Source organism: Talpa occidentalis, unplaced genomic scaffold, assembly GCF_014898055.3.
Source record: "Talpa occidentalis isolate TD23 unplaced genomic scaffold, MPIMG_talOcc4v2.1 talOcc4.15, whole genome shotgun sequence".
NCBI lineage: Eukaryota > Metazoa > Chordata > Mammalia > Eulipotyphla > Talpidae > Talpa > Talpa occidentalis.
The window spans coordinates 10,615,387-10,640,344 of record NW_023601543.1 but is presented as its reverse complement, the minus strand read 5'-3'; the positions used below and the strand labels follow the sequence as shown (position 1 = coordinate 10,640,344).

The 24,958-nt window shown below is 42.7% G+C and overlaps 1 protein-coding gene across 1 annotated transcript in view; it reads left to right on the top strand.

The window, feature by feature from the left end:
- The first annotated feature begins 645 nt into the window (after positions 1 to 645).
- ADGRG4 (adhesion G protein-coupled receptor G4) overlaps positions 646 to 24,958 on the top strand; it is an 80,433-nt gene continuing 56,120 nt past the window's right edge. The window contains exons 1-3 of the mRNA XM_037512802.1: positions 646 to 760; positions 3,822 to 4,436; positions 18,608 to 24,574. Of these exons, the coding sequence (XP_037368699.1) occupies positions 646 to 760; positions 3,822 to 4,436; positions 18,608 to 24,574 (6,697 nt within the window). The remainder of the gene's footprint in view (positions 761 to 3,821; positions 4,437 to 18,607; positions 24,575 to 24,958) is intronic.

Genomic DNA, 24,958 nt, shown 5'->3' with positions numbered 1-24,958 from the left:
TCAGTCACATAGAAACAAGCAAATCCTGTGCACAGGGGTGGGGTGGGGGGATGGGGGAACTCCAAGGGATATACATCAAAATGTTTCTCTGGATGGTGGCACTCTGGCTGACTTTGTTCTCAGTTTTTAACCTCCTAATAGTGATAATTTTCAATTTTTCTTTTAAAAAGTTCCTATGGCATCATATTTATAATAGAAAAAATATAAATATATAAAAATATAAAAATATAATTGAAAATAAAAGGAAACGGAGGATAGAGGCAAAGAGACGGGGGATGGGGGGCAAAACAAGAGAGCACATGCTTCAGGGGAGCAATCACGCAATCTAGACTTGGAAATTGCTAAGAGACAGATGGCAGCGGCCAAGCAGATACCTGCCATGGATAGTTGAATGATATGCAGAGACACACGTGGCCTTTGGAGCAGGCCCTCGAGAGGCCCTGGAGAGGCCCTGGAGAGGCCCCGCTCGCCCAGCCAAACAGAAGGACAAGGCCCCTGGCCCCACCTTGCTGTGTTGGCACATGGGGCCCCTGAGTCCCCTGGGAGCCTGGAGGCTGTGGCAGGGCCCAAGGCAGAAGTGCTTGCATGTGGGGAGGATGTGAAAGAGGTTGTGGGAGAAGAGAGAGGCACCTAATAATGACGATAATGACAATGGCAACCACGGCCGCTGACATTTACAGGGGCTTCACCGTTTATAGAGATGCTCATACACGTGCAGAAGTGGTAATGACTGCTTCGCCCTTCTTAGTGACCCGGCGAGGTGGATAATTCTTATTCCCCTCTTACCATGGAGGAGTGTGGCATAGAGAGTTTGCATGAGTTTACTTATGTAACATCCACATAGGACTCACTCTGTGCCCAGACGTTGTCCTAAAAGCTTGCACCTGCATTAACTGCCCGCGTTCATACGGCTAGTGAGGCGTGCAACTGGGACTCAAATCTGGCTTTTTAGACTCTACTCCGCACCACACTTCTGCTCTGAGCTAAACAGAATTCATCTCGACAGAATCTCAAATACACTCACAGTGGCTCCCTCTTCCGCTCCATTCATCCATCTTCATTTTCTGATTAAAATGTAAGACACGATTGTGTTAAAAAAAATATGTCAATATTATAGAGCTAAATAATGTGGAAAGTAAAGGTCCCCCAAATTTCACACCTGACAATACTATCTTACCTGTTTGATGTGTGCTCTTCCGGATTTTTTTCTCTGTGTCTGCTAACACATGTGTTTTTCTCCTATTTTTCTAAAAGAGTAAGTCTATACCTACACTTATCTACTTGCTCTTTCAGACAATATTAAGACTTGGAAATCTCTCTATGACTAAATAGATGTACTGGTTTGTCTTAATATCTCACTATATAGAGGTTCTAATTTGTGCTTTGAAAATAGGCAGGGGCTATCTTTATATAGCATCGGCTTCTGTGGTTCTGGTTTTGTAAGTTGAGCATTGATGTCCTTTGACACCTGGCTTCATATGAGTATATTGCAGAGGAGAGGCCCTTGTAGACCATATGAGATTATGAAACATCCTCTTTTGAGGGACAGGTAAGCCTTGGAGATTTATGCTCACAATAATCGTTCTTAAATGTTATATTTGACGTCATTTTGGATGGTTGAACAGAAAAACAATGTTCACCAGCCATAATAAAGACTTGGCAATTTCATAGTGATTATCACTTTGTAGGGTGATCCCTTAATTTCTCAGCTGCATGAAAGATGATAAGATAATCACATGAATCAGGGACAGACAAGCATTTGCTCATCCGCCACGGACAGTTCAGAAATAGCTGCCTGGTTCGTGAATGGTGTGTATTCTGGCACATGGGTGTGTGTATGTTTTGCACACATGGGCAGACATGTACTTGTTTGCTTTTGTAAGATATTCTGCAGAGGATTGGGAAGAAGGAATACTGTGGAGCTAGAAAATATCTAGAAGTTTCCAGAAGCAAGGAAGTAGTCACTTCTGGCCAGCCTCTATAGTGTGTTGTTAGTGTTTTAGAGTGGATGGTCTCATGCTACAGCTATAATTCAGGGAGAATTATGCTTTGTCTTGGACTGTGCTGGGACTAGAATAAGTTTGTTGTTTGGCAATCTTCAGATATCTTCCTAGTGGCTTGGGAGATATCACCACTCATCAAGTTTCCTATGAATCACAGGGAACAGTCAATTACCATTTCCATAAATATTCCCAAATTGCCCACCCAAAGACTGTGCTCATGGACATTTCCTTTGGCCTTATGAGAGGGCTCTGCACGCATCATCTCACTCATCTTCAAGCCATCTTGCAAAGTCAGCAGTCGGGGGTGTTTATCTGGCATAAACTCTCATGTAAATGGTGGCCCTCGGAGTTGCACAGATACAACATCATGGCCCTGAACACCCATTTTACTGAAGCAAACACTGAGACATTGGGAGGTGAAGTTACTTGTTTGAAGTTGCAAAGCTGATGAGAGTCCGAGCAGAGCTTGCAGCCCAGGCTTGTCTGACTTCAGAGCCAATGTAACTGGGTCCATGGCCTCTTAAATCTGTCACGGCCTCCTCGGGGCGGAGACAGAGGAGGGAATCAGAATACATGCAGGGACCTGCTTTTTCTCCACTTCCTGAATGTGAGCAGAACTCCTGGGTCTTCAGTATTGTCCAGCTGGTCATCCTTCAGGCCTCTGTCAGGGCTTTCACTGAGAAGCAATCTTCAAAGAGAAAATCAGGCCATTTGGCTCAGGAAAGACATTGGAGAAATAAATTGCTGTTGCACCATGAATAGAATAAGGCAGTTAAGTTGATGGAAATAGTTATTTTTTTTTTTTTATTTTATAGAGGCATGTTTATTTATTTGTTTGTTTGTTTGTTTTGTTTATACATGCACTGGGTACAGTCAGAAGCGCGGGAGGGTGAGAGAATTCACCAGAGCCAGAGCGGGGAGCAAAGCAGGCAGAAGGACCGAAGTACACTGCTGAGGGGAGCAGCGGGCGGCAGGAGAGGTCTGTGCACCATGTGGGACCCTCCTCCGGTGGCTGGGGAGCAGCTGGGGATCAAACCGGCGCAGCAGAGGCTGCTGGCAGGTTCGCAACCCAGCGCTCAACTGCTGCGCCACCGGGGAGGCCCGGAAATAGTTATCTTTTGATTATACAGGTGAGGATTATGTGCAGCAAATTTTAAGTCCAAGCTGCCTTTTTGTTGGCTTCTTCCCTTTCTCCCCACTAGCCACACACTTTTTTTTTTTTAAAAAAAAGATCTATTTATTTATGCATACAAGACCTGGGGTACAGGCCAGAGGTGTGGCAGGGGCGGGTGGTGGTGAGATGATTCACCAGAGACAGATTGGGGAACAGAACAGGCAGATCTGCTGAAATACACTGCTGAGGGGAGCAGCGGATGAGACAGGAGAGGTCTGCTGTGCCACGTGGGTAACTTCCTGGCCAGCCTGAGATTGAATTTGTGCTGCAGAAGCTGCGGATAGCTCCACAATGCTGTGCTTAACCCATTGCACTACCAGGGAGGCCCTAGCCACACACCTTTAACTGCCTCCCTAAACTGTCCAGCTGGTGTGCGTTCTGCAAACACTAATGTAACTTTTCACATTAACCCAAGCAAAGTATAATTAGGAAGACATAATTTTCTTTCAAGAAATGTCACATGCCAATGTCAAATAGAGATGATTTTTGTATATCCACTATTATAGCTTATTTGCATCAGTATTGACTCTCAATAGTATAGTGCAGTCTGGATTTGATGATATGTCTAAAGCAGATTATAAAATTGACTTTTTGTGAACTGAGATTTCCTTTTTTCTTCTTTTCCCTTCCCAAAATTTGCACAGATGGACTTTCACTCAAGGGAAGAAGACTGGATTTTTATGGAAGAGCTGACACCTACGTTAGCCTGACCAGTACTGTTCCTGAACTGAGTCGATTCACAACATGCATTGACCTGGCATTCACAGATGATAACCCAAGTGATTGGATGGCTTTCTCCTATATTACTAATAACACCTTCTTGGGCAGAGAAGACATTGACCTTGGACTTGCAGGAGACCATCAACAGCTAATATTATACAAGATGGGCAAGATCTTTTATATCCATTACCACCTGACTCCATTACACTGGCATACAATATGCTTGATATGGGATGGCGTGAAAGGCAAATTAGAACTCTTCCTGAATAAAGAAAGGATACTGGTAATTATAGATCAACCACAAAACCTGGCACCTAATGGGACTCTGATTCTAGGACACTTGCTCAAGAAGCGGGACAGCCAGATTAAAAGTGTCATACCAGCCTTCAGTGGCAGCTTGTACTACTTTCAACTCTGGGACCACATCCTGGAAATTGAGGAGTTTATGAAGTGTTTGGATGGAAACATAGTTAGTTGGGAAGAAGATGTTTGGCTCATCAACAACCTCATTCCCACTGTTGACACGAGGCTGCGCTGCTGTGAGTAGCTTGTGAATTGTCTGCCGTAGTGAGGGGAGCGATGATGCTGTATACCCCAGACCACTTGTAGGCCAGGTTCTGTCTTCCTCTGAGGGACCCACAGTTGTCACAGTTTTGTCATCTGCTTGTTGATGTAGAGCAAATACCATTGTCTTTTATCTTTCATTTTGATAATTTCAACCTTACAGAAAAATTGCAAGAATGGGACAAAGAACTTCTATATACACTCTACCCAGATTTAATAATTGTTAACATTTCCCCCATGTTTTATCATTCTCCCTCTTTTTCCTTCTCCCTCCCTACACACACACACACACGCACACACACACACAGTTTCCTAATCATTTGAGATTAAGTTGCAGATATAATGCCTCATTACCCCTAAAATCTCAGTGTGTATTTCTGCTTCTGTAGCCACAGCACGACTATGAAAAACAGGAAATTTAACATTGATACACTACTAATATCTAAACCATAGTCCATGTCCAACCTTTGCCAATTATCCTAATAATTTCTTTTATGGATCCTTTGCTTGGTCCAGAACCCAGTTCAGGACCGCACATTTACATTTAGTTAGAATGTCTCTTCAAATTCTCATCTGGAGCAGGTCCTTAGTCTTTCTCATCTTTCGCGATACCAATTTGTCCCATTACTGCTGATGATAACTTAGATCATTTTAAAAATGATTTATCTGGGGCCTCCCCGGTGGCACAGCGGTTGAGCGCTGGGTTACGAAGCTGCCTGCGGCCTCTGCGGCGCCGGTTCGATCCCCGGCTGCTCCCCGGCCACCTGAGGAGGGTCCCACATGGCGCGCAGACCTCTCCTGCCGCCCGCTGCTCCCCTCAGCAGTGTACCTCGGTCCTTCTGCCTGCTCTGCTCCCCGCTCTGGCTCTGGTGAATTCTCTCACCCTCCCGCGCTTCTGACTGCACCCAGTGCATGTGTAAACAGAACAAACAAACAAAACAAATAAATAAAGAAATAAACATGCCTCTATAAAAAAAAAAATATTTAAAAAAAAAAAATGATTTATCTGTTTATGCATTTAAGAATTGGGGTATAGGCCAGAGGTGTGGGGAGTGAGAGGATTCACCAGAGACAGAGTGGGGAGCAGAACAGGCAGATTGACTGAAATACACTGCTACACTGCTGAGGGGAGCAGCGGGCAAGACAGGAGAGGTCTGCTGTGCCATGTGGGTCAGCACCCTAGCCAGGGATCAAACTTGTGCTGCAGTGGCTGCTATAGCTTCCTAGTGCTGAGACTTAACCCCTTGCACCACCAGGGAGGCCTGATAACTTAGATCAATTGATTCTGGTGATGTCTGCTAGATTTCTCCACAGTAAAGTCACTATTCTTTCCTTTGTTATAATTAATAAGCAATTTCTGGGGAGATATTTGAAGGTTGTGTACGTATCTTGTTCTTATCAAATATTTACCCAGTTGTACTTCATCTGTAGATGATTCTTGCCCACCTAACTCATTACTACCTATGATGGCTGCAAAATGATTTTAAAGACTCTTATTTTTCTACATTTATTAGTATTCTATTATAAGGAAAAATGTTCTCTTCTTCCCCACATAACTTATTTATTCCTTCATTTGTTTTTGTGTTTATATTAGCATGAACTCATGGATTCTTTTATTCAATGGGTTATAATCTGTCGCTCACTTCCTTTGTTGCTCAAGTTGGCCCAGATTTGGCTGGTGGGAGTCCTTCAGTTTGGTTCTTGTGTCCTTTTTACACGTCCCCATAATTTTTGGAGCACTTTACTTTCTAGCACTACAAGATATTACAGGCTCATCTTGTACTGTCCCTGCTCAGCTTAAGAATCAGTTGTTTCTCCAAAGAGACTGGGTTCCTTTTTTTTTCAATTTTTTTTCAATTTTTTTAAAAGATTTTATTTATACAAGAGCCGGGGTACAGGCCAGATGTGCAGGAGGGTGAGAGGATTCACTAGAGACAGAGTGGGGAACAGAACAGGCAGACTAACGAAATACACTGCTGAAGGGAGCAACGGATGAGACAGGAGAGGTCTGCTTGCCATATGGGACCCTGTCCGGTGGCCAGGGATCGAACCGGCGCTGCAGAGGCTGCAGACAGCTTCACAGCGCTGCGCTCAACCACCTGCACCACCAGGGAGGCCCGAGACTGGGTTCCATTTAGTGGAGAATGAATGGTATTAATATTTATAAAGCCAATTCATTTTTGAGAGCAGTGATGATGTGGGAAAAATGCTTGGAATAGAATTCTTATAAGAGAACTTGCCTTTTGGAGTTACACATGCATTTTCCTTCTCTTTTCATTTTTAGAAGGAAATATAGGATTGTTTTTCTCTGTATAACATCCTTTTCCCCTCAAATCTTAGCTTATCCACCATCATCAGCAACAGTCCTGAAGGTGGTTAAAGTCCATGATAACAGTATCAAAATACGATTTTTTTCTCTTTTCCTGAAATGTTCACTTATTCTTAGAAGACCATTATTTATTGTTCTTACGGATTTGGGGGGGTGGTGGTTAGAGAGGGGATGGGCTAGATCCCTGCCTTGGAGGGCTCTCACAGACTATGGAGGTATGTTTTCACCAAGTGTCTGAAAGGGGTTTGAGTTCAAGGTAGAGGCACATTCCAGGCAGTTTCTGTGTTTCTTTGAGATTAGACTCATGCAAAGGAACTGGAAAGCTGTTCCTTTGAGCTACTACCTAAAGGTAGTTTCCTCTTTTCTGAAGCTTGAAAATAAAAGAGAAAAGTCCTAGCTGGCTCTGATCACAAAGCAGAGTCAGGAACCAGTAGGTTATGCCTGAACAGCTCACCCAAAGCAGTTTAAAGTCACTTTGTCTTTCTTCTATGCAACTGGAAGAATGACTTGATTAAATCTGTAGGCTTAGCAGTTGTCTTTGAAAACCTAATCTGTCCAGTGAATTGCCAAGGCCTTTCCTACCACTTGGCTGGTAAATAACTAACCCTAACTGATGTGTTCAAGTGCTCGAAAACCCTCATAAATTTGCTCTTTTGTACACTTTTTTTTCTTTTTTTCCCATTGCTTCCCCACTCCTGCCCCCTTGCCACACTCCCATCTCCTTACCCCTACCAAGTCTGTACACTTTTTATTTTTTTTAAAGATTTATTTATTTATGCATACAAGAACTGGGGTACAGGCCAGAAGTGCAGGAGGTGAGAGGATTCACCAGAGACAGAGTGGAGAACAGAACAGGCAGACTGACTGAAATACACTGCTGAGGGGAGCAGCGGGCGTGACAGGAGAGGTCTGCTGTGCCATGTGGGTTGCTCCCTGGCCGAGGATTGAACTTGTGCTTGCAGTGACTGCGGATAGCTTCATAGGTTGTGTCTTATCCTCTTGCGCCAGCAGGGAGGCCCTGTACACTTTTTAATGTACAACCCATCCTCTTTGTCTGATTAAGTCCTGGGGTGGCAATATATATAACTAATCCAACATAGCAAATAAACAAATAAAACAACCTAACATGGCAATGAAGCAAAATCAGTGGAAAATGTTATTTCTAGCATTCAGGCTTCTTTAAGTGTTTTTTCCAAACCTTAAACCAGGGAGTCCAGAATGGCCTTGATGGGCCAGAAAAGTCCTTGACATTGTATGCAATGTGCTAAAAATACAATGTGGAATTTTAAATGACAAAGCCTACAGTTTCTATCACATCCTAAAATAATCTGTAATTACTGTCTTTTACGAGGCTCTTACCATGAGCCAGGATTTTATACATGAGAAAAAAGAGTCTTAGACGGCCTCCCTGGTGGCACAAGGGGTTAAGTCTCAGCACTATGAAGCTGCAGCATGAGTTCAAATCCCGACCAAGGAGCTGACCCCTATGGCGCAGTAGACCTCTCCTGTCTCGCCTGCCGTTCCCCTCAGCAGTGTATTTCAGTCTGTCTGCCTATTCTGCTCCCCACTCTGTCTCTGCTGAATCCTCTCACCCCCACACCTCTGGCCTACACCCAAGCTCTTGTATGCATAAATATATAAAATAAATCTCAAAAAAAAGAGAGGCTTAGACAGGTTCAGTAAATTGCTTAAGGTCACCCATCAAATAAATAGTGGAGCTGGAATTTGAACATAGATTGGTCTGGCTGCAAAGCCCATGCTCTTTTCACCCCCACAGCATGTCTCACATATTATGCAGGGTGATCTTAAGGGGTAAGTGACTCCCAAAGGTTGTGAACCGCTATTTTAGTAGCTTCTTTAAAGGGAGCTGCTGGTGCTGATAACCACCATCTGAGGAAATAGACTGTTAGCCGCAGTCACTGCCTGCTCACTGTTGAAGGAGCTGTAACACCACAGAATTTCTTCTACCTGGTCATATGCCATCTGGGGGGAGGGGGGCAATTATATGAATAAATAGGAGTGATTACAACATGTCTAGCTTCAGCTTTTGCCTAATAAATTGGTATTTATGGTCCATAGAAGGATTATGACCTTTAAAAAATAAATTTTAATGAGCACATTGCTAGGTTACAAATCTCAATAAATCTATTTACACATGAATTATATATGTATATATTTATATATTCATGAGAACAAGGCTTTTGGGGAACATTTGCTGAAAACCGTGAACCCTACCTGGGTTTAATAAACTAGTATGCACTATAGTTGGAGATGTCACAGGAATATTTAAACAGTGCAGTGATAAATGCTAATAACAGTAAAGTTGTTAGCATTAGTAATTTAGTTTTGGAGTAGTTTTTAAGCATCTTTTCTTGATTTTTAAGTATTACAAATGCAATACACAATGGTTGCAAATACAATAATCTCAAACATTGTAAAAGTGCATGAAGTAATAAAGTAAAACCTGTCCTGTGTGCTCTCCACAGACATGTCTATATTCTCTGGATCTGTAAGTGTGTGAATATGTAGAGTTTTAGAAAACAAAAATAATACATGCATGCATTTGTTCTACAATTTGATTTATTTTTAGCTTAATATTATCATGGACACATTAGTACATTTAGATCGACCTTATCTAGTCTCAAGGCTGCATATATCCTTTCTATAGCTGTATTATACATTAATTCGCTATTGATGGACATTTAAATTATTTCCAATTTTTTGCAGTTACAAATCATACTCTAATAAATTTCTTTTTTAAAAAGATTTACTTATTTATGCATATAAGAGCTGGGGTGTAGGCCAGAGGTGTAGGGGGTGAGAGGATTCACCAGAGACAGAACGGGGAGCAGAACAGACAGATTGAAATACACTGCTGAGGGGAGCAATAGGTGAGTCAGGAGAGGTCTGCTGTGCCATGTGGGTCACTTCCCTGGCTGGGGATCAAACTCATGCTGCAGTGGCTTCATAGTGCTGAGACTTAACCCCTTGTGCCGCCAGGGAGACCCACTAATAAATTTCTTTGTATATTTATTTTGGTTAATGTGAGCTTACTAGAAGTAGAATTTCAAGACAGGAGAATATAAGCAAAAAATAATTTGTTAATCTAATTCTAGACTATATAAATCTATATGATGAGATTATATAAATAATCTTAGGATATCTAAAATAATCAAATATTAATAATAATTTCAAGAGAATATAAACTTTTACAATGTAAATTGATTTACCATTTTTGTCATTTCATTAATTTAGCTATTCATTAAAATTATTTTATTTTTGTGGTGAAAAGGGGAGAGTGGGGGTCCAATGAATTGGGGGTGGGAGGTGCACTGCCTAGTGCAATAGAACAGGAACACCATCTGATTTATTCAATGAACTCCCTTGATAGAATGAAGTTGTTTCCAGTTCTTAGCTGTGACAAAAGTCTACAGTGTTTTGAAAAGGAATGGATGGTGTCAGGAATTTCTTAAAGTCGCTATTAGGGGTTCATCACAAGCTGAAGTTTCTTTCCAGCTGTGGTGAGCATAATTTCCTGATCTCAGCCCAGATGTGTGCCCCAACAAAGGACTTGTTCTGACTTATGAATGTATGAAGATGAAGAGTTTTCCTAAAGGTCTGCAGATTAAATTACTCTTAGTTATGCATTTAAGAAAACCCTTCTTCGAAAAGAATGAGATAACATGAATTAAGCCCATCTTGGGACTCTATATGGTACCAAAACATAGGCTAAGCCCTGTATCTGTGGTGTTGTTCATTTGCTAAGATTTATTGATTGATCTAATGCTCCAGTTGCTTTGAATTAGTTTATGAACTGATCATTCTTAAAATATGCAGAGCTTGATTATATAGTTTGTAGACTTTCTTGGCCCACTGTTAAGCCCCCTGTGTAGCTCTGATGGGAAAGTCTCCATAGTGTTGGGCACTACAAGCTAAAAGGCAATTTGGTTTTGCCCTTGTACATCAATTCCCTGTTTTTCATCATGAGAAATAAGCAGGACCTGTTTGTAGTTCACTCAAACCTCCTTATTTGTATTCTCCTGCACAGGGTGACATCCTCCTATAGATTCAGAGATGGAAACTCTAGCCTATTTCTCTCCCTATTGCAGAATTCATTTTTCATGTCCTTGCCTGGAAAGTGAATACAGACATCATTTTGAAAAAAATTTTTCCATCCCCTTAAAGATGCTCATTTCATATTTTTTCTACCCTACAAGCAAATCTGTCGATGGCAGTTTCTGGTCACCATTATCTCTCACAAATCTAATAAACACACTCTGAATTATATTTACAGGGTCGTGATTGAAGGAAAAACCAGATGGGATATGTGGACTAGAAAAACACAAAGATTTAATATGAGGTGATATACCCAAATCACAAGCAGAATTTGGCACCTTAGCAAATGTTCTACTTAATATTCTGTTGGCAGGTACATCTGCAACAAAATGCCTCATAAATATTCAGCTACTCTATACCTCTGTTCTCCAGCTCGCAGTGATTACAATAATACAATTTTGTCTATAGTGAAGGAGCAAATGGCAATTAAACCCACAGGCCTCTGTGAATTAGCCTGGATTATCCCCACTTTCAAATACAGAGACAGCGAAGCTCATGCAAACCATTTGTCAGTGATGAAGTGTTCACGAGTGGGAAAAGAGTGAAGGTGGCAACATATCCTTGCAAACCCTTCGAAGTTGGAGGCCAAACTCCATGTCTTCTGTAGTCCCTCCAGTACTAACAAACGTCCAGTTATGGCTCAACTACCTGTGCAGTGCGGGTTTTTGCATTTGCTCTTCTTTTTAATTTTTTTTTTAATAGAGGCATGCTTTATTTATTTATTTGTTTGTTTGTTTGTTTGTTTTGTTTATACATGCACTGGGTACAGTCAGAAGTGCGGGAGGGTGAGAGAATTCACCAGAGCCAGAGCGGGGAGCCGAGCAGGCAGAAGGACCGAAGTACACTGCTGAGGGGAGCAGCGGGCGGCAGGAGAGGTCTGTGCACCATGTGGGACCCTCCTCCGGTGGCCGGGGAGCAGCCAGGGATCGAACCAGCGCTGCAGAGGCCGCTGGCAGCTTCGCAACCCAGCGCTCAACCGCTGCGCCACCGGGGAGGCCGGCATTTGCTCTTCTAAATTGGATTATTCGAGATAATTATAGATTCACATGCAACTGGAGATTGTATACTTTGGCCAGTTTTTCTCCATAGTAACACTTTGCAAAGCTGTTGTATGACAACCAGCATATTGACATTGATATACTCCACTAGTTATATTCAGATTTCTCTAGTTTTACCTTGTACTCATTTGTGTGCATGTATTCAGTTCTCTACAGTTTTTTTTTTTAAAGATTTATTTATGCATGCAAGCACTGGGGTACAGGCCAGAGGTGTGAGGGGTGAGAGGATTCATCAGAGACAGATTGGGGAGCAGAACAGGTAAATCTACTGAAATAGGGGAGCAGTAGGCAAGACAGGAGAGGTCTGCTGCACCATATGGGTCAGCTCCCTGGCTGGGGATCGAACTCATGCTGCAGTGGATCTTTTAGGCAGAGTCTATTTCTCCTGACTATGTCAGTGTGAAATTGAAGACATGCACTTAGGGGGCCTAGACAATCGAAGCAATGCCATATTCCTCTACACATTTTACCTGTGGAAACCCCATTTCCTGAACACTGGGCCTTTCTGGGCCTCATCTCTAAATGCAGGGATTAAATACAATCTCCAAAACCTGGTTCAAAAAGTCTGTGATTTTATTTTATTTATTTATTTTTAAAGATTTATTTATGCATACAAGAGCTGGGGTACAGGCCAGAGATTCGGGGGGGCTGGGCGGTGAGAGGATTCACCAGAGACAGAGTGGAGAACAGAACAGACAGATTGACTGAAGTACACTGCTGAGGGGAGCAGCGGGCGAGTCAGGAGAGGTCTGCTGCGCCCTGTGGGCTGCTCCCTAGTCATTCGGGGTTCGACCTCGTGCTATAGAGGCTGCAGATTGCTTCATAGTGCGTTGCTTAACCCCTTGCACCACCAGGGAAGCCCTAAAGTCTGTGATTTTAATTAAGAAAAAGTTGAGTATCTATTAAAAAAGACTTTAATTAAGAAAAAGTTGAGTCTTTATTAAAATAGACTTTACAGGGAAAACTTGGTGCTTTAATTCCTCTGGGGAAAAAAACACCACCACCTTTTATTGGAAAGATTCAATGATAAGGTTGCTGAAATACACAAACCCAGGCTTCAGGTTCAAATGAAGCAATGTGAATTGTCATATCCTGAGAGATAGTGGGGCCTTAAAATGCCACCTGCTTGTCTATTTTGTTCAACTCATTTTTTCTAAATCTTATGCTTCTTTTTGAGATGGTTACTGGAAGTGTTAACAACAATTAACATCTATAGCTCAGCCCTCTCTAGATAAAAATATCATTCCTAGCTCCCATCCTCTGTGTTCTGAAAGTACTCCCACTAGTTACTATGGATTCCTCTAATTGTGCTCTTTTTTTTTTTTTTTAAAGTTTTATTTATTTTTTTTGAGGCATGTTTTATTTACTTATTTATTTGTTTGTTTTGTTTGTACAAGCACTGGGTACAGTCAGAAGCACGGGAGGGTGAGAGAATTCACCAGAGCCAGAGCGGGGAGCAGAGCAGGCAGAAGGACCGAAGTACACTGCTGAGGGAAGCAGCGGGCGGCAGGAGAGATCTGTGCGCCATGTGGGACCCTCCTCCGGTGGCCGGGGAGCAGCCGGGGATCGAACCGGCGCCACAGAGGCCGCGGGCAGCTTCGCAACCCAGCGCTCAACCGCTGCGCCACCGGGGAGGCCCTAATTGTGCTCTTTAGGGATGCTGCATTATGGATAACTTAGGCTTCTGTGGTATTAGCGTTTTATTGTTTTCCTAAAAAGTGAATGCAGCTCAATCATTAATCATTTGTAAAGAAGTGGGAAGTGTGAACTCTTCTCTCAACAATTAGTGCATTCCTAGAGCGACTCAGGCTCTGCGATGTCACACTTCTCAAATGTGATGTAAGTGACACTTTAACAGGTTTGCTAAGCCAATTGGCTATGATAAAGCAATTTGCAAAAATGGAAACCAAGATCCTGGCAATTCTCCTTTTATTTGGAATTATGGACAAATTTGAAAGCAGAGAGCTATTTTTTTTAGAAAGCTTGAAATAAATACTGTGTTGCTAAAATAGAGCAGTTTTTTTAAATAAGGCCCAACAGAATGTGAATCTCTGATAATTAAAACAATTTTGTAAAGTGAAGAACTATTTCTTAACTTTGATTTTCCTCCTTATAAATGTGTGTACATTTGTCAATTCATCTATACAGTCTGATTGACACCCAATTTATTTACTAATGACTGTAAAGTCCTAAAGAAATCCTACATACATCTCAGGATTTCCAGACATACAAATTAAAAAGAATTTGATGTTTAAGACAGTGAAACAAGTTACTAGATTGTCTACCATCATAATTACTCCTCCACGGTTCTTAATATGCTTCTCAGGTGCTTACATTCAAAATGCTAATTTCCCAACAATAAGCATGCATGATTTAATTTTAGGTGATTTGATCTGGAGTAAATTATGACTCAGTCTTGAATTTTACTATGTATCTTTTTTTTTTTAATAGAGGCATGTTTTATTTATTTATTTATTTGCTTGTTTTGTTTTTGTTTATACAAGCACTGGGTACAGTCAGAAGCGCGGGAGGGTGAGAGAATTCACCAGAGCCAGAGCGGGGAGCAGAGCAGGCAGAAGGACCGAAGTACACAGCTGAGTGGAGCAGTGGGCGGCAGGAGAGGTCTGCGCGCCATGTGGGACCCTCCTCCGGTGGCCGGGGAGCAGCCGGGGATCGAACTGGCGCTGCAGAGGCTGCGGGCAGCTTCGCAACCCAGCGCTCAACCGCTGCGCCACCAGGGAGGCCCTATGTATCATTTTTACTTGCATGTTCCACCATCACCCCAAATTCCACTTATCCAGTTTTTCACCGGGTATTTTTCTTCAGGGAAGGAGTCATGCCGTAAGCTATACACATTTGCCACAGAACCTAGACTGGTATTCACAATACTTGTTAAATTTCACTGACTTGAATTGAAGCATAAACTAGGCTCTAATGGTCTTCAAACTGGGGCGCCGTTCCAGGGGGTATGCAGACAATTCTTTAGAGTGCAGGAAGAAAATATCGTAACTTGTATTTATATTTATTTTGATAATATACTTTTGACATTTCTGCTTTTTGTGTATTTTACCTTATAAATGCGTTCCAGAGTAATCCCATGGGAAATTGGGGTGACCTGCATGTGAGTCCTCACCAGCACTTAAGAATTCAAGACAAGGGGCCTCCCCTGGTGGTGCAGCGGTTGAGCGCTGGGTTACGAAGCTGCCCGCAGCCTCTGCAGCGCCAGTTCGATCCCCGGCCGCAGGCGAGGGTCCCACCAAAAAAAAAAGGAAAAAAAAAAAAAGAATTCAAGACGAACCCAAAAGCTGACATGCAGAGAGAAATGAAGGGAAAAAGAAAAAGGTTTATTTGCAAAGGCAGTTAGAGAGGAAGCAGGGGGGGGAGAGAGAGCGAGCGAGCGAGCGCACAGAAGCACAGAGACTCTGGTCTCTCGTGCATTCAGTTATACACCAAGCATGGCTGCTTGACCCTGCCCCTAGTTCCCTGCTCAGGAAATCCTTTTAGGTATTCCAGGCCTTGTGGTTCTGTTATAGGGCAGCCCCGATATTGAACGGGTTGCCTGGCTGTGGGTCCTCACCCGCGCACTTAGAAGGGACTTATGAATACTCCACTACAGGCACACACAAAAGGTTCATGAAAGGTTTATTTACAAGGGAAAAGGAAATAAGGAAAATGTACAACTCAGGGAGAAACTAGGGAAATAAAGTCTTTCATGCGTCCTACCCGATCCGCCGACCTGGAAACCCAAAGGCACTCTCGGAGCGGCCGGAAGCTGCGAGCTGGCGGGGAGCCAAAATGGGGAACCCCCCCCCAAAGCCCACGTGTCTGGCTTTCTACCAACCTGGCTGCTGAACCCCACCCTCAGGTCCCAGCCACCTTCCCTTGGGTGGGGATGGGATTTGGAGTTCCCAGTGTCTTTGGCTTTGGCCTGGGGTGGGGGTGGAGTCCACGAAGCCTGTATGGAATTAGCTTTAGGACAGCCTTTCCCCCTAACAGTTCAAGATGGCTGTATGTAAGTGGGGCGGGGAACATGGTACCTCCCCTAACAATCATACATGATGCAAATTGAACATTGGGGTTGCAGATCATATTTTCAATCAGTAGGGTTTAGATGATTAGTGACAATTTGACCAATTGAAAGCCTTTATTAACAACAGTTTATTATTTTACTGTGTTCTAGGTATTATGCTGATTGTTTTATATATATTAACTCAATTATCAAAGCAATTCTATAAAGTAGATGTTATTATCTCACATTACAGAGGAGAAAATTGAAGCACGGAGAGATTAAGTAATGAGTTTACAATGAGTAAGTGATGGAAGTGGAATTTAAAACCACATCTATTTGGATCCAAAGATAGTCTTCCTTTCTGGGAGATTCCAACTACACAATCCAACTGCCTCTATACACTGAGGACTATTTAAGTTATCTGTTTCTTCTTCTTCTTTTTTTAAAGATTTATTTATTTTTATTTTTATTTTTTATGAATTATTTTATTTTATATAATTCGTACATCATTTTTCATTTTTGCATAATGTATACATTTTCAATTTGGTTATATTCCCCATACAATTCCCACCCCCTTTTTCTGACCCTAATCCCTCTTCTCCTCCCCTCACACTCCACTGTAGTGTGTCTCTGGTCTATAGTTGCTTGTTGATTTTGATTTTTACTTTATTGCAATTAGTCTTTTTCCTGGTCCCTTATTTAAGTTTTCTAGATTCCTGCTATGAGTGAGACCATCTGGTATTTTCCTTTTTCTTTCTGGCTTATTTCGCTGAGCATGATCCCTTCCAGCTCCATCCGTGTTGCTGCAAATTGCATGAGTTTATCTTTTTGAATGCTGAGTAATATTCCATGGTATATATGTACCACATCTTCTTGATCCAGTCATCTATTTTTGGGCATTTGGGTTGTTTCCAAGGCTTAGCTATTGTAAATAGTGCTGTATAAACATAGGGGTGCAGGTGCCCTTTTGAATTAATGTTTCTGTGTCCTTTGGGTAAATACCTAGGAGTGGAATTGCTGGATCATATGGAAGCTCTATGTTTAGTAGGTCCAGAAATCTCCACACAGCTCTCCATAGTGGTTGGACCAGTTTGCACTCCCACCAGCAGTGCAGGAGAGTTCCTTTTTCTCCACATCTTGGCCAACATTTGGTGTTGCTAGTTTTTTTCATATGTGCCATTCTCACTGGTGTAAGATGGTGTCTCATGGTAGTTTTGATTTGCATTTCCCTGATTACAAATGATGCTGATCATTTTTTCATATGCCTGTTGGCCATTTGCATTTCCTCTTCGGAGAAATTTCTTTTTAGCTCTTCTGCCCATTTTTTTTTTTTATTAAAGATTTATTTTATTTTATTATTTATTTATTTATTTATTTATTTATACAAGCACTGGGTACAGTCAGAAGTGCGGGAGGGTGAGAGAATCCACCAGAGCCAGAACGGGGAGCAGAGCAGGCAGAAGGACCAAGATTCACTGCTGAGGGGAGCAGCGGGCGGCAGGAGAGGTCTGCGCGCCATGCGGGACCCTCCTTCAGTGGCCGGGGAGCAGCCGGGGATCGAACCTGCGCCGCAGAGGCTGTGGGCAGCTTTGCAACCCAGCGATCAACTGCTGCGCCACCGGGGAGGCCCATTCTGCCCATTTTTTGACTGGGTTATTTGCTTTGTTTTTGTTGAGTCTCATCAGCTCTTTGTAGATTTTTGTGATCAGTCCGTTATCATTAGTGTTGTGTGCAAAAATGTTCTCCCAGTCGGTGGGGTTTCTCTTTGTTTTTGTTATTATCCTTTTTGCTGTACGGAAGCTCTTTAATTTGATGTAGTCCCAGCTGTTTATCTTTGCCTTCACTATTACTGCTTTGGGTGATGTGTCTGTAAAGATGTCTTTGAGGCGCATGTCATATAGCGTTTCACCTATATTTCCTTCTATATAGTTTATGGTTTCAGGTCTTATGTCTAGTTCTTTAATCCGTTTTGAGTTGGTTGATTTATTTATTTTTATACAAGAAGCGGGGTACAGACCAGATACACGGGAGGGTGACAGGATCCACTGGAGGGTGAGAGGATCCACTGGAGAGAGAGCAAGGAGCAGAACAGGCAGACTGAAGAAATACACTGTTGAGGGGAGCAGCGGGCGAGAGAGGAGAGGTCTGCCATGCCATGTGGGATTCTCGCTGGCCGGTCGGGGTCGCACCTGCGCTGCAGAGGCTGCGGACATCTTCACAGTGCTGCGCTCAACTGCCTGCCTCACCAGGGAGGCCCTATCTGTTTCTTCTTAAGTGAATTTTGATAACTTTTGTTTTTTTCAGGAAATTGGTCCATTTCCCAAATGAATCCTCTTAATCAGTGCACTATTTTATCATGCACCCCTCTTTGGGGTATGCCTTTTTTTATTTTATGGAGATACTGTGAAATGGATGTCCTCCTACTTGTTAATCAGGGTATTTTGAGAACCATGTAGAGATTTTAGAAAGTAGAAAATCACTTTAAGAAAAACCAAGTAGTCAAAAGACTTGATTATATCTGGTACTTATTTCCTCTTAAAAATTATGATAAAAACATTATAGAGCTCTTTCCTAAAGAATTGTCTCTGATGTCTACAGCTGAATCCAAGTAACACATGCTTTTTAACTTTTCAGTTGTTTCTGAAGATATAACTATTCAAACAACTCTTTCACAACAAGTAGATTTGACAACTCCATCTCAAATTACTGGACTAAAACCTGAAAAGACTGCATATGCCACAGCAATGTCTAAAAGCGTGCCTGTATTTGCAACTGATTATACAACCATATCATATTTCAATACAACATCTTTATTTCTGAAAACAACAACTACACCCATTTTGTTAAAGACATCGACAACTGGCACAGTTACATCCGCAGCAGGCATTTTGTCTACTTCGACAGCCATTGCTCTGCCTACCCATTCCATGAAAATAACTAAATCCCCAAGGACAACAAAAATGGCCAAAACCATTGCTACTAAGATCTTTCATCCAACTACAATGACTAATTTTCTACACACATCAAGATTTACCAAGAATTCAATTGCATCCAAACCTTCAGTGACTGGATCTCAGTCAGCTGCTGTGAAGACAACATTTTTATTTTCATCTAAGGAGTCATCTTTCAAGTCTACAACATCTTGGCCCAAACACAGTTCCACAGATACGGGAGCACTCCCTATTCCTACCACTAGCCAGGAGTTTCTTGCATCTACAGCTGCTGGAACTGTATGTTGTTCTATGGTGGAACAGACTTCAGCTACAACTACTCACATTGGGGCAACATCAGTAACATCATCTGAACTTGTGCTCACCTCGACAGCTCCAGGGGATTCCATATTTCCTAGAAATCAGTCAGCATCTACATTGGCAACAACAGATAAGAAAGTAGCATTTACAGCTCATCCAATGACACTCCCAGCCAGGCCTATTGAGATGACACCTGCATTAAGAACAGCTGAAACAGAATCGACTTCTGTGAATTTCCAGGATGTCTCTTCACACAGCTTGGAGGATACAGTAACTACTTTCATGCCAGAAGAGACCTCTTCTATGTCCCTTTCTTTCAGTACATCCTCTCCATTTGTCAGAACTCAGAGTGTGCAGACAGGGATTCATGCTGACACTACAACTACACGTGCAACCTTTGCTCCTGGAATCACACTTGCACCTACAGTGGCTGAAACTACGCTTTCCCTCGCAATCACTGGGCTAGTATCTACTGAGAATACACCTACAGGTGATGAAAACATGCTTCCTTTGCTTTCCACTATATCAGCTTCCATATCCAAAGTAGCTGGGTCTGGCCCCACATCTGTAACTGATAATGGTGCCCAACTATTCTCCACCAGTGAGAACACTTGGACTTCCAGGCCAGACCAGACCCTGTTGACATCAGCTTTCCATGGGAGTACTTCTAATTCAGAACATTCCTCCACAACTACTCATCTTATCACTCCAGCAGAAGCATTCACAGACAGCAAGGCTACCACTGCCATGGATGTTACTATTACTGCTGATGCTGCTGCAGACAGATATACAACAGTCTTATCCAAATTGACATCTCCATGGTTTGCTAATTTCTCCACAGTTTCTGAAACCACATCTGTAACCAAACTGCCTGAGTGTAAACGTACCACCTTACTACTAAAAACCACCCCTATGGCCACAGTAGCTGAACATGAACTTCTTTCAACACCAAAGGAGACAGTTGTTCCTCCAGTAGATATAATATCTACCCTTTCTGACAATGAACTACATTTTTCTACTGAGAGTGCTTCTGAGACCACACAAACAGAAACAAGGGGTACAGTTGCATTTGGAGAGACAACAGCCCTGGCACCAGAGTCTGCAACACAAAGATTCAACACTACTGTGACAAAGAAAGAAACAACTTCCCATTATCTTAATGGGAAATTGACTGCAGCAGCGACATCTGAGATTTGGCCATCTGCAACAAGGATGGAAGCAACAGATGAACCAGCACAGGTGATGACGACATCTGTCCCTGTTTCCCTCTTTCCTGATACAGAAAACTTGAGTACCTCATTGGATAATGCAATTGCTACAACTGAGGCAAGAGGAAGTTGGCTTTCCACAAAAGCAATGAAAACCACATCCAAGAGTTTATACAATGGAACTACAGAAACTTTTATTTCCACACACACCTACACAGCACATTGGACTTCAGAGACTCCACCTAAGGGTAATTTGACACCATCTCCCACGTCTGGGAACACACGGACATTCCCTGAACCCCTGAATGCTTCCACTGCAAAGCTATCAGGGACCAGTTTTGCCACTAACCCTGCAAGCAGGACAGCTATGTCCTTGTCTGCTGGTACCTCATCTCCACAGCCTGCAGCTACCGATTCCTCAGCAACCCCTTGGCCTGTAGCCCATATGTCCTCGCTGCCAGTTAATAATTCTGCTGTCACTTCTGTGGGGGCATCTAAGGAGACTAACTTTACCATGCCCGAACCTTCTACACTGCCCAGGGCTTCCTCTACATCTGTGCTCTCAGATGTCTCAATTCTGTCACCAGCTACAGCTCATGCAACCTTGGTGCCACCATCAGATCAGACTTCTTCCATAACCAGCAAGACCGTGCCTACACACAGAGACTCAGGTGGCACCACTTCAGAGGTCACAGTGATCTCTGTCAGGATGACACCTACGGCAGTTTCCTCTTTGGCAGAAGCTTCAGGCCCCTCTCTGACACCTCCCACACCTATGGCAACGAAGACTGAGACCACCCTTCTCTCCACCTCAGTTGACATTGTAACACCATCTACACATACTCCTGCTGCATCTAAATCTCTCCCTGTCACTACTCCTGTTGTCTCCTCCACTAAGGTCATCTCGCATATGCCTACACCAGTAGCAACCCAACCCATATCTCAAGTGGAGGAGATGTCTGCCCATGCTGTCAGTTTTCCATATACTTTCAGTGGTGGTGCAGATGTTGTTAGTTTGGCCACTGACACTACAGAAACTTCTGTTGATGAGAACATCACCTCACACAGCTCTGCCAACAAGCTTACTACTTCAGTGGATGGTCACATTTCTCAATCTTCCACACATCTTTTTAGCCTACCTGTCCCCACCCTATTAGAGACTGGTATCTCTACCTTATCTTCTGGCAAAGAACAGAGTGTTTCCTCTTTAGGAAACACTGGAAACACTCTTAAAACTATGAAGGTGACAGAAGCATCCCCATCAAAGAATCCTTTTATTTCAAATTCTCACAGTACTTTGCTTTTGGAAATGACAGATACTGGATTTGTTGAAACCACAACAATTTCCAGTCACCAAAGTCATGCACCTCCAGAGATTCCACTTGTAACATCATCTAATGGGATTTCAATTTCATCTACCACTTCTGGAAGTACACAGATTACACCAACCTTGACCTTGAGTCACAAAGTAGATGTTCATAGTTCAGAAGAACCTACTAGTCTTGGGAAAACAGCTGTCCCTACACATGCTCTGACCATCACCACATTTTCATCTCCTGAAAATGAAAGCACGTGGACTCTTTCAGTAAACACTCCCAGGACTGAGAAAATGACAATAAGCACCAACTCTACGACTCACCCTGTCTCTTACCGCCAGGATACTTCATTTGTAGATGCCTCTACTTCAAGAACAAATAAAATATCAAATCCTGTAAACATCAGCCCAACTGTTTCACACTTGCTTTCACCTAGAACTCAACCTGAGGTGACTTCAATTGCCTCTCCAATTTCTGAAAACAAACAAACTTCCTCTGAGTCCCTGTCTCCTTTTACAATGGGACTATCTAGTGTCAATTTTACAATGATGTCTACTGACAGACCCAGTACAGCACTTTCTGCACAAAATGTCCCTACAGCACTTGTTGAGAAAACCTCTATGATCACATCTATCCCTACCAACCAGATGTCCTCGTTGCCAGTTAATGTTACTGTCTTCACCTCCAAAAGAGTTTCTGACACTCCCACAATACAAATGACTAAGTCTTCTAAAACAGCACAGCCAGATTACTTGAAAAGTCCCTTTGTAGCCACTTCTGGGTCTACGTCTGAGACGTCCTCAATACCAGTTAGTGACTCTGCTTTCTCACCTCCAGCTGACACTTCCACACCAGTTGGGTCATTCTCTACTTCATTGTCTTCGGTTGCCCCTAAGACTACTATGACTATCCAAGCATCCACATTGGATGTCATACCTGGGAAATACACTGGGCCTTCTTCAAAAAGCACAGTGGTTTCCTCTGTTTTCACTACTTCAGAAATGAGAGACGTGTCCTCCAGGATCATACCTACATCCTTTTCCTTTCCAACAGAGCCAACTTTCCCCTCTCTGAAAACCATCCCAACCACTATCGTGACTGGGATATTGACTCCATTCTTAGACACCACTCCCTCCTCTCTACTCAGTTCTAAGAACACAGAAGTTATTTCTTCCATTCCAAAGAGCACATTTTTGTCATTTCTATCAACAACAGAACAATCATCACAAGGAGATGAGGCTACAACTCTGGGCATATTACCTGGGATTACTAACAGCTCCCTATCTACTGTAAGAAGTGGTGGAGTGACAGTTCTCACAAATCCTTATTCCAGAACTGTTGCTCCTGAAAGTGCGCTTTCATCTACTCCTTCAAGTCTTCTCCATTCTTCCTTGAGTACACAAGTTTTCCCATCTTTGACTAGCTTCAAGAGCACTCCTGGACCCACAAGTCTAAAAGCCACTATTTACCATTCTTCAAATACAGAAAAGATGACTTCCTTGTCAGAAAATACTTTGACAACTGAACTAACAAAGAGTGCCACTTCTGTGAATACACCTGTTTCATATCCTCCATGGAATCCATCTAGTGCAACTCCATCCTCTTTGATGTCATTTCTTTCTTCCCCTCGCAGTACCAAAGCTGAGTTCTCTACTTCAAAGACTTTGCTTCCTCCTACATCCCAAATGGCTGAATTGCCAGCTCTGGGAATAAGAACCACATCTAGTAATGCCCAGTCTCTGTATATGACTTCTTGGAACACACCCACAGCTAAAGATTCTCAATTTCCAATTTCTACCACTACTCATGTGCCTACACCCGATAAGACAGAAACAGAAACTCCATACTCTCTTCCTGAGTCTTTGACAACATTTACTACCTCTCAGACTGGTCTTGTATCTGGAGATGTTATGGAAATGTCATCAATTTCCTCATCAGGAATTCTTTCTACCTTGGGAATGTCTGAGAACCCTTCAGTATCAACATCTTTAAGATCTATCCCTACCACTTTGACTGACATTAAGCACACATTTGAGAAGACTACCATACCCAAAACTCTTGGACTCACACTCCCATTGAATCCTTCTGGATCTCTGACCTCAAAGACTGCTACTTCCCCCATGCTAGCTTGGCTCGTATCTAGTCTCCATTCAGGTTCCCCTCTGGTAACTAAATCCAATACACCTCACATTACAACTTCCTCTGTAGTAGAGGTGTCCAAATCCACATTTCTGACTTCTGACATGACAGCAACACACCTGTTCACTAATTTCACAACACTTCCCTTTCCTGTAAGCACAATACTTACTAAAATCACTCCTACATCTGCAGTGGGAGGTATCACTACTGGCTTTCCAGCTTCTCCCTCTATGTCTGTAAGAATCACAGATGACAGTGTATACATTTCCAAATCCCCTGAGGCATCTTCCAGAACCACTGTGACTGCCAACTCCAGGACAGTGTCTCAAACTCCATCCTTTGGCATAATGAGTGAGTCACCTCCTACAATTGATCACACCTCACCTATTGGTTCCATGCCTCTAACTAATCCTACAACAACCCCTGCATGGAGCAGAATACCAGTTGCATCAGTATCCCTTACTTTAGCTCTTCCTAAACCCACGGGGGACTCCCTTCCAAAAATAACCACCACTACATCCATGTCTACTGGAACCTCATTTCTACGCATATCCACTGGAGTGACACATCCTTCTACAGCAACTGTTTCTTCACTACTCTCTTCCTCTCTTCCAACCTGGCTAGACCCCAGACCCTCCTTTCTATCTACAGAAACATTGACTTCACCTGTTGCAGCTGAATCCACAGGTATGTTTCATAATTTGTGTGGCATATCACTAACAGAATGCATGCTCAACAAGCTGTGTGTTCTCAGAGGTGGCCAGTTCTCAAAGGATTAAGAAGGGCACTGGCATTTCTTTTTCCCTTCAGACAGTGGGTACGGTGTGTACATTGTAGTCATCTTGCTTCCCTTTGTTTTATTGAAATATATTTCAAATATATCTTTTCATTCAATATGACATTTTATTTTTTTTTAAATTTATTTATTTATTTATTTTTATTGATTGATTGATTTATACATACATGCATACAAGCACTGGGTACGGTCAGAAGTGCGGGAGGGTGAGAGAATTCACCAGAGCCAGAGCGGGGAGCAGAACAGGCAGAAGGACCGAAGTACACTGCTGAGGG